The sequence below is a fragment of the Antennarius striatus genome, chromosome 1 (genome assembly GCF_040054535.1).
Source record: "Antennarius striatus isolate MH-2024 chromosome 1, ASM4005453v1, whole genome shotgun sequence".
NCBI lineage: Eukaryota > Metazoa > Chordata > Actinopteri > Lophiiformes > Antennariidae > Antennarius > Antennarius striatus.
This window is the reverse complement of record NC_090776.1, coordinates 24,775,636-24,787,963: the sequence shown is the minus strand read 5'-3', so window position 1 is coordinate 24,787,963 and position 12,328 is coordinate 24,775,636. Positions and strand designations below refer to the sequence as shown.

The 12,328-nt window shown below is 37.9% G+C and overlaps 1 protein-coding gene across 1 annotated transcript in view; it reads left to right on the top strand.

Annotated features, from left to right (window-relative positions):
- si:dkey-172h23.2 (uncharacterized protein LOC393772 homolog) overlaps window positions 1–12,328 on the top strand; it is a 104,547-nt gene that overhangs the window by 81,781 nt on the left and 10,438 nt on the right. The window contains 8 exon segments of the mRNA XM_068314095.1: window positions 1,932–2,180; window positions 4,740–4,816; window positions 5,571–5,752; window positions 6,507–6,589; window positions 6,704–6,892; window positions 9,718–9,864; window positions 10,845–10,918; window positions 11,672–11,716. Coding sequence (XP_068170196.1) covers window positions 1,932–2,180; window positions 4,740–4,816; window positions 5,571–5,752; window positions 6,507–6,589; window positions 6,704–6,892; window positions 9,718–9,864; window positions 10,845–10,918; window positions 11,672–11,716 — 1,046 coding nt within the window.

Genomic DNA, 12,328 nt, shown 5'->3' with positions numbered 1-12,328 from the left:
CCATAACTCATTCAGATGCTCTATATGTTTTAAGTACACTACAAGAACATTATTTCTTAGCTCTGATTTATTTTTTAATTATTTTTATAATTTTTCTGTGACATTTTTAATGAGTTTCTATTTTACTATTCAGACCACATTGTGTCAATGTAATCAAAACGTTGATTTTAAAGACTCAAATTAAAAATTAATGTAACTCTTACTGTATATTATGGGCGGCACGGTGGCACAGTGGGCAACGCAGTTCCGTTTTTGAGTCCCGCTTTGCTTGGGTTCTCCCAGGTTCTCCGACTTCCTCCCACTTCCAAAGACGTGGGCTTCAGGTTCATTGGCCGGTCCCAAATTGACCATAGGAATGAGTGTGTGTTTGCAAGTTTGTGTGTCTGTGTGTAGCTCTGTGGCGCACTGCCGTTGTGCCTGGAGTTTCCCTGCCTCACGCCCTAAAATAAGCTGGGATAGGCTCCAGCTCCCCGCGACTTGCGCAAGCGGATGAAGCGGGTTGAGAAAATGAATGAATGAACTCTTATATTTAGTTATTTTCCCATGAAAAAATACAGTCAGTCATCTTCAGATTACCACCGCTGTATACAGAATCATTAAAATAATATTAACACAAACAGTAAAATAAAGAAAAATTTAAGTTCTTTTTAGTCTTTATAGAATCAAGTGTGCATGGAGCTCAAATGCATTTAAATATTTTAGCAAGATGCTTCGCTTAAGTAAGTACATTTAAAGTCTGTTGTTTTTGCACTACACCAAAATGTGTTTTTGGCAAATCTATTATGTAATCTGTTTTTGAAAGAAGAGTCTAATTTAGACTTTCACTGAATTCATTTTTTTTTAGTATAATACATATTCCTGAACTGCAGTAATACTTCACACAATTGGAGAACCTCATCCATTCATGTAATTATTTCACACATGGTTTCATCTTTTTTACGAGGGGAAAAACAGGTGTTTTTTTTGGATTATAGATCTCAAGCACCATTAAAAAGCTGAAAATTGAACACCATATTATATTTGATTTAAAGCAGCTCTATTCTGTTGGCCTCCCTCATAGCACATTCACTCTAATCCTTCTCAAATGCTTGCTAGTACTTCTATGTGGGATGGCTTAATCCCCAAGGTGTTTTAAGAAGATCCTGGCCTGCCAACTCATATATACCAAGTAGAATTACAGCAGCACACTCAAAAGTTGGAGATACTATTTTTGTTTTCATGAGCACTTTATGCATAACAACCAATGAATGTAAATGTTACATTTTTTTAAATGTTTTTTTTTGTACAAAACCCAAGTGTAAAATACATTTATATCAGTGACATTGACTCTAGGGCTTTAGCGTGTAGACCTACAGGCTTCCTTCAGACTAATCTAAAGTTGCAAAGTTCAATTTTGTCAAATTAGACGTATGTTTGCACATTATCAGGTACAAGACAGTGTAATATCAAAATGACAAACACAACTTAGGTGACCCCAAACAGATGTGTCCATTGAGCTCCACTCACCTAAGCCTTAAATTGGCTTTGCAGAAGTTTGTATTCGAAGCAACTGGGCTTCTGCTCAGGAACAGAACATGCAAGAAACACTGTCATTCACTTTATTTTTCTGACGGCAATCTTTCTTGGTTGATTGATTGTGTGGTTGACTGCAGTTATGTACAGAAAGGGCCCGTTTTAGCCGTAGTATATTTTCTATCTTTGGTTCCTTGGTTATTTCTAATTTTAGTTTATGTCATACCTTCCTAGAATAATCCTGAAAGCCTAAAAGGCCAATACAAATATTTCATGTTTTAACAAACAATTCCAATAAATGGCTCAAATGCGTATTCATATAATTTGAATGTGTTATTAGACACAATGATGGAATAAATCTCATAAACTTCCACACTTCCATTGCCTATTTAATCTGTCATATCTTATGTTACATGCAGAAACTGAGGAAGACTACGTTGATCTAATGGAGTCTGTTAGGCTTGTGAAGGAGGTGATAGCAGTGGTTGACAGTAAGGTAAATGAGCATGAGAAAAGACGCCGCCTCAAGGAGTTTCATGGCCGAACAGACAGCAAGTCCATTATGATGATGAAGAGTGGTCAGATATTTGCCAGAGAGGATCTACTGAGGCGGAGGCTGATCCATGATGGAGTGTTGCAGTTGAAGAACAGCCAGGGAAGACTTAAGGGTAAGAGGACACAGTCATGCTTGATTACCGCTGTCATGACATTTCTATTGAAACTCGATAAAGACTCAAATGATCTCTCCAGTTAGCGACCCTTTTCATTCGTCAACACTGACACAAATTGTATTACCTTTGCTTCCAGAATAGCAACAGTCACCCCATACCTATTTTGACCTTTGACTCCATCAGCACATCACATCAAATCATTAAGTCACTGAAAAACACTTGAAAATGTTAAGTTAAACTTTGGGTTTAGCGTCCTGCACATGTTTAGATTTGGAGAGTTGTTTGTTCACTGGATAAAACAACTTCATAATTAGAATCTGGTTTGTTGGCCGTTTGTGCATACAAGCATTGAATTCAACTGTTTTTAACTTGCTCCCAAAGTACAAGGTATTGGGAATTTTTAAAATAAAAAAATTGAAAGTTGTAGATTTAAATTGCAAGAGGTGCAATAAACAGTACACATTAGTAAACCCTGGGCCCCATTAATCGCATATAGGATCATTTCACCAAGTTTCACACTTTTTAATGGGAAACCAGACAAGAATGTAAACTGTTACTATCTATTTATCACTTTGACGGAGCCATCTACAAAAATAGAACAAACAATGAAGCTGAAGAAAATTCAAGATCGAATTCAATATGTGTCTTAATCTAGATGATTTGTTATTGTACCTCCAAAGCCTTAAAGCGTCATTACTGGAAGCATTTCCCAACAGTTACATTTTCTCCACAGTCACACTATACACTACCGTATCTCATAGTGGCAATCTAAAACACTTAAGCATTGATATTTCTTTTTCAGCCTCATTTACACTTCTTTAGAAAAGTAGAAGATGCCATTAAACACTGCACCAAAATGCACTCGCTCAATGAATTGCTTCAGTTAAAAAATGAAAACTTTGACTCAGAGCTAATCAACTGTTTTCAGTGGTATTTCCACCATACCTACAGATCAACGGCTGAAAACATATAACTCATTAATCATTCATTTTAATCCCAGAATCTGACTTTTCAACTCATGTTTCTAAGAAGCCTTAATATAGTGATATTTGGCAAATAAACTACTCTATTTATTTGAGTAGACCCTAGATTACTACAGTTGCAAATTCTACATTTTCCAGCAAAAATGTTTTTAATGAAGGGTAACAATTTTCACAACTGACTACTAAATCATTAATCCAGCATGTAAATTCCTTTCAATTTGGCACAGTTTAGACTTTTTGTGTGATCACGAACACAAAGCTGCTGTCTATCTGCTATCTACAAAAAGCACATTGCTTACAGATGCATTGATAATTGTTGAAGTCTCTTCCATTTTGAGTTGCAGAATTAGTTCACCAGCCACACTGACTATTTTGAGATACTGCACGTTAAATAAAAAATAATAAAATAAAAACATTTAACCTTAATGTAAACACGATTTTCTTGACTTACTAAACCAAAGAGAGCTTTGTTCTATCACCCTGGATCAAACAGCAGCAGCCCACCAGAATTATAAAGCCTGTAGTACAATGTAAATCTCTGAAATCAACTCTACAATTTGCATTGCTCTTTTCTATAATTGCTATGAAATGATTTAATTTAACTGCATCTATATCACTGCACAAAGATATATAATTTATTATTATAAACATTAGTGCTATTAAAATCAGCATACCGTAATTATGATTATTTGTGGCACTTTGTTTGAAATACAACTGTGTGCTACTTGAGACGGTAGCCGATATGATTCAGCATGACAAACTGGCCAAGTGGAAATCCTTGGTAACATGAAATAAGAATCCCCTCTTCTCAGCTCCAGCTATTAGCAATGGAAACCATTACATCATTAAAAGATGTATTAAAAATAAAGTTTAAACGGAAGACCATTTCTGGCTGAGGGTGAAGATATTCACTTCCTGTCAGCAAAGTGAATTCTCCCAGGACTTGGGAGAATTCAGCATTTTAAACTGCAGTCTTGGGCAGGGTCTGACCAATCAGCTCCCAGAACAACCTACCTGCCCGCAGTTAATTTGCCAAGTTCATCTGCAACACACTACACACACTCATTCAGGAACAGCAGCAGCAGAGAGATATTAGAAGCATTGAAGATGTTTAAACTTGGAAATATAGAAGATGTTCAAAGAATTTTGGGAGTTGAGGAGCCAAAATCTATTTAGATGTTAGTAAATACAGGGTTGTAGAATTAATCACTTCTTGAATCAGCTAACCCACAAGCTGTTATATAAATCTTGTTTCCACATTATAACCCATCTTGTGGGGTTTAGCTGCAGCTGAGCCATTATTCTTACCAAGAGGACTTGATTCTAATGGTACCCCCTGACCCTGATGTCGTCAGAGCTCTCAGATTAGACCAAATTAGTGCACATGCTGAGTAAAAGGTCCAGCGAATGGCTCTTTTAGAACTGTAATTTGCATTTGTTCAAAGTACAGGCATGAATCCATCCAAGACCATTACTGTATTGTTTTTATTTGTGTGTTGGAGGGGTCAGTGAATCAGTATTGGAACTTCTCACTCATTGAACCACAATCACCTTTCTTCACACTTTTCTCCAGATGTCCAAGCTCTGCTATTATCAGATGTGTTTGTCTTCCTTCAAGAGAAAGACCAGAAATATGTCTTCGCCATGCTGGTAGGATCCTGCTGTCGTCTGCATCTCCGTCTGTCTCTCTTTTCTTCCTTCAGCTGTTCTCTTTATTTTCCCATCAGTGTTTCACTAATAAATTTGTTAAGAGCACAGCCAGATATTTTATATTTGATATTATATATTTCCTATTATACTATTGTTATTATTAGCATTAGTTGCTGCTTACCTTTCCTATTGTGCAGATGGGTAGTCACAATTAGAGCTACTCAATCCTGTGACTGATTCTTGGTTTTGTCTGTTCTATTTCCTCTTTGTTGCAAGAATTTGTTTCTCTGTCTCTCTCCATGATTCATGTCATAATTTAGTTGGCAGTATGAGCAAAGTGGTTTCAGTGAAATGTCATTTACACTATTGTGCCGCTCAAAATATTTATCAAGGTTGGCAGGTTTCCTTTTGCATGACAGGCAGATTTTGTCTTTTCCCCCTTGCACACACATGAAATCAACTGTTTCTATTTCTGTTAACTTCACCTATAATCTGAATATTACCCTCTTTTTCCCAATTTTCTGTCTTGCCTTGTGTTTTCCCTTTTTTTGTCCCTCACTCCTTCCATATTTATCCTTTGCCTTCTCTCTTCTTTTCCCTCCTGCCGACCTCCCACTCTTCTTCCTGCCTTCCCCACCCTCATCATTTGTCTGCACTCCTTCCACTCTCCTCCTTACCCCTCCCCTTGGCATTGTCTTTCCTTGGTGCCTCCATCAATTGCTCTATTTCTTTCCCCTCCTTCATCCCCTTGCAGGATCAGCGCTCCACAGTCATCTCTCTCCAGAAGCTGATTGTGAGAGAGGTTGCTAACGAAGAGCGTGGCCTCTTCCTCATCACAGCAGGCATTGAGAAGCCAGAAATGATGGAGGTTTTGGCCAGCTCAAAGGATGAGCGCAACACCTGGATGCAGCTTATTCAGGATGCTATGCAGTCCATGTAAGTTTGATTTATTTGTATGTTTATATGCTTCTAATTGAAACAAAGCAGAGAAATAGTTTAATATTGAGACGGTTACATGTTTTTTGAAGCCAGAAGAATTGTTGTACTACATTAAAAAAGTTTTACCATATCACATAATCTTGATAGGCCCTGACCTAAGCTATCCTTCTTAAAGCCACTATGTGTAATTCAAAAAACAAAAAGCCTAACCCCAACTTGCACTTGATTATCTTTATGTTCTCTTAGGGTTCACCTATGATGTTTTCATGTTGTAACCAAAGCTTAGACCCAGCCCAGATTTAAAAATAATACTACTTCACTTTACCTGAGGGGAGGATGTAGTGTCTAACAGTCTAATGCTAAACCAACTTCAAGGGTAGCTCCTTCTGAACAGAGGATTATTTGAATGCAGTCTGTGGGACATATTTACTACTCTTGCTACCTCTTTAAGAAAAAAAACAAGCTAAGGCCGTGGAGGCAGGAGAGATGATGTCTCTCTGACAGACATAATTATATATACAGTAATCTCTCCAAGCTGTCCACTCTCTCTCTTGTGAAAGTCATGTCCTGAGCTATTTCTACTGTACATACTGATTTAGTGTTTATAGGATTGAAATCTTATTTAATTGATTGCTTAAACCAAAAAGTGAAAAGGTATCATTCTTGTTCAGTAATCAATCACAGATTTATGTACATGTTGACATTTTGTAAATCCAGGGGGACTGTGTTTTAATGTTCTTTGGTTTGACAGGGACAAGGATGAGGATGAAGGAATTCCCAGTGAGACAGAAGATGACAAGAAACAACTGGAGACGAAAGCAAAGGAGATGAGAGGTGATAAAAACACTTTTGAAAGGTTTATATGAAAGGAGACCGCGGTAGGTCTGCTCCAAATACCACAAATTGTTTTCCTCACTCTTTTTTTTCCCATCTATCCCTGCTTGTCAGATCTGCTGAAGCAGAAGGACACAGAGATCATGTCTCTGCTGGAAGAGAAGGTGCAGCTCTTTAGGGGGATGTCAGAGGGCTTAAATCCAGGTGAGGACGTGTCCCGCCACGTCCAACCTTTCTTCAGATCAGCCTGCAGTCAAGAGCCACCCAAGGGAGCATCTGTTATGAAGGATGCCCTACAGGAAGGTAAGACAGATAGTGGAGAGAATTTCTAGATAGTTCTAGAAATTTGTAGATCTTCATCTATTCTTAATAGTAACATTAAATTACTCAATATTTTTTATGTGAAAAAGAGGTGGATCCAGTCTTGTGGTTGCTAAATGACAGCTGATTAAACATTTACATTTTCAAGTGCAGCCGATTGCAGTAGTTTCGGAACAATAATCTTATCCTTCACGAAAAGCGTCTTTCCAAATTTTGTATTCAAGCGAGAAGCTGTAGAGCATAGTGCAATGACTTGTGAGAGGAACCATGCCCACTTCCAAAATATATATGTGCTAGTCCTGTGGTGTAAGAAGTACAAAAATATAAAAAATATGAACGACTCTCTCACAAGTCCAAAAACTGGAGTGCTAAAATCTGCACGGCTCACTAGAAAATATATTGGAAACTTTGTTATGGGTGATACTCAGAGCAGACTTCTGAGTACATGGGTGCATGTTCTGTTTCAGAACAGAGAAGAACACTATGGAATACAAATCATTCAGCTGGGGAAAAGAATAAAATCAGCCTCCCATTCATCGTCTGTACAACAGATACATCACAAGTCTGAGACTTCTGTGTTTTATGGCTTTGAGAAAGAGAAGATAATATTCACGGATATTGACTGAACTTTCTCATTCCATAAAAATAACACATTGTTTCTTTATGGTTCCCTTCTAACACTGAAATAAAACAATTTGTTTTATGCCCATTATCTGAGATCTACGTATGCATCTGCTACAACATATGTTGTTCATTTACCAACTATAGTAGGTGTACGAGGTGATGGTACTGATAAAAAATCGTTTACTTGTGTCCCAGAGTCTTGGTCGATTTTGCTCATATGCACAGTCCTCTGGAGATGGTGGCAGCTATCCACTCCTTGATGGACTCGTCTGTAATTGCAGTATTTTATTAACTCCAGAGGGATCGCTGGACCTTCCTTGCATAAAATATCATCAAGATGGGTTCTCCATGGGTTCCTCCCTCTCATTTCAATGACTCCACAGCTCCATTCATTTCTAGTTACTTTAAATCACATTTCACCACTCACCAGTTCTGCAACTCTCCACTTTTCTTAGTGCTTACTCTCAAATTCTTGGGTAGAGCTGTGGAGAGATTTGCCTCAGGTTAATCAATCAAAAATGTGCGACTAAATAACCTAACCTTAAGATTAATTAGTTAATTATGGTACCGTATCTCATAATGTATTGAATAAAAATTAGAAAAATAACTACATTCTTGGATTAACTAGATTCTTGCATTCTGGATTATCCAGAATGTCCATTTGGATAACCATCTGGAAGGCTAGACGACCACATCCCTCAATTCTAACTACAGTATTAATTGAACACTAAATTACCCAGGCACAGAAAATATATATAGGAGAATTTGCATTTCAGGATTTTTTTCTACCTCTTGCTGTATTAGCCATGCTGGTCAGCAAATGTGAATGAGAAGTAAAAATCATAAACTGAGGGAACTGCTTTGATGAAGAGTGAATGAAATTGAAAGGAAGAAGCACATCATCTTCTCTGCACCTCGTATTGACCGAAAAGTTTGCAGTTTTGTTTTGCCAATAAAGACTTCTGTAAATTGTCCAGGTTTCTAATTGTTTAATCTTTATTTAAATTCCTTGAGATTTAACTTTAGTAAAGGGAGATGGGCAAAAGTTGAAGATTAGAAGAAATGAATGGAAAGGAACAACATTTGCTTTTGTTGGTCAGAAAGATTACTGCCAGGTTCTGAGTAAGTCAAGGGTAGATAGAACAGCAGCGACTTAGTAAAGCAGATCACAAGCATTTAAGGAGAGTCCAAATACAAAATAAAGTTCTGAATATTTCTTTGTCAAAAGCAGCATTTGTGGAATATTAAGCACTACTTATTGTTAGATAAACAGAAACCTGTGTATTATTTTGTGAAACAATAGACATTAAAAAAGGTGTTTTGTGTTGCAACCTGGAAAAACTGAGCCGGTGAGTGTTCAGAGCCGTGAGCCTCGTAGAGGAGATGAGAAGCCAAGCACAGATGCAGCCGCCTCGTAAGGATTTCTATGTATTGCTGCAGGCAGAGAGTGTACCACAAAATGGTGTCAGTGGTCCCACAGACCAGAAATCTGCTGTAGGCTTACAAATTGTGCAATTAACCTTCGAGAGAGAATTGTTTGCAGCTCTGATGCCAGAGAAATGTGGGGAGATCTTCTTGCAGTGGATTCTACCTTTATAACTAGCAGCAGAGGTTTTGCTCCCTACTACAGAATACCAACTCCTTCCAAACCCTGAGGCAATTATTGGTCTTATGTGACATGTCAGTTGGTACGAGTAATATCATTTCTTCCGCCGAGGGTACTGTGTGTATTGTGAATTCACATCAAGTAACAATGGTTTTGTTTCTCCTCATTTCCACTGCAAAGGTCACAGTGCTGCATTGGCAGTATACAGATGTGGATACCAATACTGTATATCTTTCTTTAGTTTCTTTCATTTCAGTTGTTGAAGGTATTTAAAGTTTTTGTTAAAAAACCTCTGCAGTTGAAGCTGGTTTTCAACAGTTGCTTAGCAACAGAAGCCAATACAAGGTTGAAAGCAGAAGTGCCTGGTAGGATTCATGAGTGGGGAGTTGAATGGTAACACAGTTAGCCACGGTAATTCACTTACTGATGTGCACGTTGTTGTTTCCCTCTGTGTGTGTGTGTGTGTGTGTGTGTGTGTGTGTGTGTGTGTGTGTGTGTGTGTGTGTGTGTGTGTGTGTGTGTGTGTGTGTGTGTGTGTGTGTGTGTGTGTGTGTGTGTGTGTGTGTGTGTCTGACAGTGGAGACGTTACAGGCGCTGGTAAATGACAGTCTGGGCGGGGCAATGGCCAGCATCCAGGAAGGTGGAGGCACAGGGCCGGTGTCTTTACCCCGTCGGGCTGAGACCTTCGGAGGCTTCGACAGTCACCAGATGCACATCAGTAAGAGTGAGTCAGCTGCCATGTGCTTGTTCTCCAGTCCAGATTGTGCATAATTGTCATGTGGTTAAACTTAAGCACCTGGACTACATGATGGCAGTCTGTAAAAGTCAGAGGCACTGACCCTGGACCTGCTGGTGCTCACAACAGCATACGCTTGAGTAAAGTAAAACATGAAATAGTTTATACAGCCTGTTTGAAGGCTCACATATTATCATGCAGGGTAGCTCATACATTTTGGCTACCCTGCATGATGGTGCTATATTGATGGGTTTGTGTGAATTCAAAGTGCACCTCAAAGAGATATGACTGCAGCTCTTTATTCATCCATGACAGTGACAGAAGAGGAGAGAGATGGTCTCAGTGATCTAACTTGGCACTATTATTGGCTAGGGCCCACAAGCTCCACACAGGAAGATGATAACAGGATAATACCAATACCATCATGGTGCCTGCAGACACCGTCTCACCCTCTCATCTTCTCCTGAATCACAAACAATGATTGTGACATAATGCTGATGTTTCATCCATGCACTAAATATCAACTTGTTAAAACTTATGGAAATGTATTATGATATATTGCAGTTGTAAATGCAGATTAGCATGTTTTAAGAGAAGTTTTGTTGAATGTAAAGCATTAATCTATTTTTAGTGAAAAAAGTAAATTCAATAGTTTTCAGTTGTTAAAATTTGACCAATATGATTTTTGACTCTCATTTTCATCAATTTCAACATAAAGAACTTAATTTCTTAGTTAACCAGTGTTAAATGAGACAAATTTATCAGGACATGAGAATAGAAATCACTGTATAATGAAATTACCCGCATCATTTGAAACTGTGATATTAGAAACTTTTAAAAGTATTTTTGCATCATGTATCTTGAAAACCTGAAAAACTTTCCTTATCTTGTGCATCTCTTCTGATATCTCCTTGCAGTAAACCTGATCTTTTTTTGTTCTCTGCTCCTGTGGTTTCCCTTTTCGTCAGGTGGAGACCGAGACGAGAGCGAGGATACAGTAGGAGATCTACGTAGGACAGAGTCCGACAGTGTTTTAAAGAAGGTCTCAGTAGCAATTATTTTTTACCCTAAAGCCACTATGCCCCCACACCACATTGAGTGGTGGTGCATTTGTCCTTCAACATTAACAGTACCATTAAGATGAATTTAGATGGTTATTTTCCTCAAGTTAATTAGTCTTTTGACTCATCCTGCTAGGTCTGGTTGCTAATGGTGACTTGAATAAGCGTTCAGTTGTGGATGAAAATGAAAGGACTGCGTTTATGTGGTGTTATTGTAGCTCTGCACCTGATTCTAGCTTTTGTATTTATATATCCTGCTCGTATCTATCAACTGAATTGCACAGATTCAGTTCTTGCATGTTTTAGGCAACAATAAGCTGCCTTAAAAAAGCATTTATTTGGTCTGTTACTTGACTTGACACTAGGCTGCTCCTTTTTAATTATGCCTGAACAAGAGAGTAGCACTTCATGTTAATTAACATTTCATCCTTGGAATAGAGTTCACTGGGGCTCTGAGGGAAATCATTACATTTTCTGTCAGGTCAGGATTTTTCTATGTAAAGGAATGATACATATTTGAATATGTTTACTCATCGTCACTTAAAATTCCGCTTCAACACTTTTATATCAATCAGCTACATTCAGATTTTTGTAATACACCCACAGTATAATCTCGTTCACTCAACCAAATATAGCATCATGTAGTCTATGCAGTAACAAATCCACCTAATGTATTCAAAATATGATGTATTATTGTAGCTGTACAGTACTAAGTGTGTCTTTCTTTTGTGCAGGGAGGAAATGCTAATGTGCTTCTACTGCTGAAGAGGAACAGTGAGGTAAAATTGACTTCCTGTCTTCATCTCAATTAGAGCCACTGTTTACATGGAAACTGTTAAAACTGTGGTACCATTATTGTTAGCAACATCATTGAGTGCAAAAAATGAAAGCAGCAGCTGCTGTGTTTGTAGTCTCTGCAGGGTTGTTTGTTTTATCAGCGGTTAAGGCACACTTACTTAAAAAATGTAAATTATTGAAGAAAGATTATGTCTAAAAGTAAGATATGTTTTAAATAATTTTGCTGGCAAAAAGAGTGAAATGAATATGCTGTATATAAAATGGAAGAATATATAGGCTAATTTCTACCATTAAAACTACAGCTGAGGCTGATAAGAATCATCATTTACTGGACACGCAGGCAGTGAAAATTTGATGTTAGGAGAAGAAGTGATCATCAAAGTTAAGGAGGCAAGGATAAGTGCAGTAAATGTTACGACAACACCTACAGAACTTGTAAAAAAAAATATATACAGTATATACTGTATATAAAAAGATGTGTGATGGTGCCCATTTTTAATAACAAGGGAGATGTGCAGAGCTGTGGCAACTACAGAGGAATAAAGCTGATGAGCCATACAATGAAGTTATGGGAAAGAGTAGTGGAAGCTAGA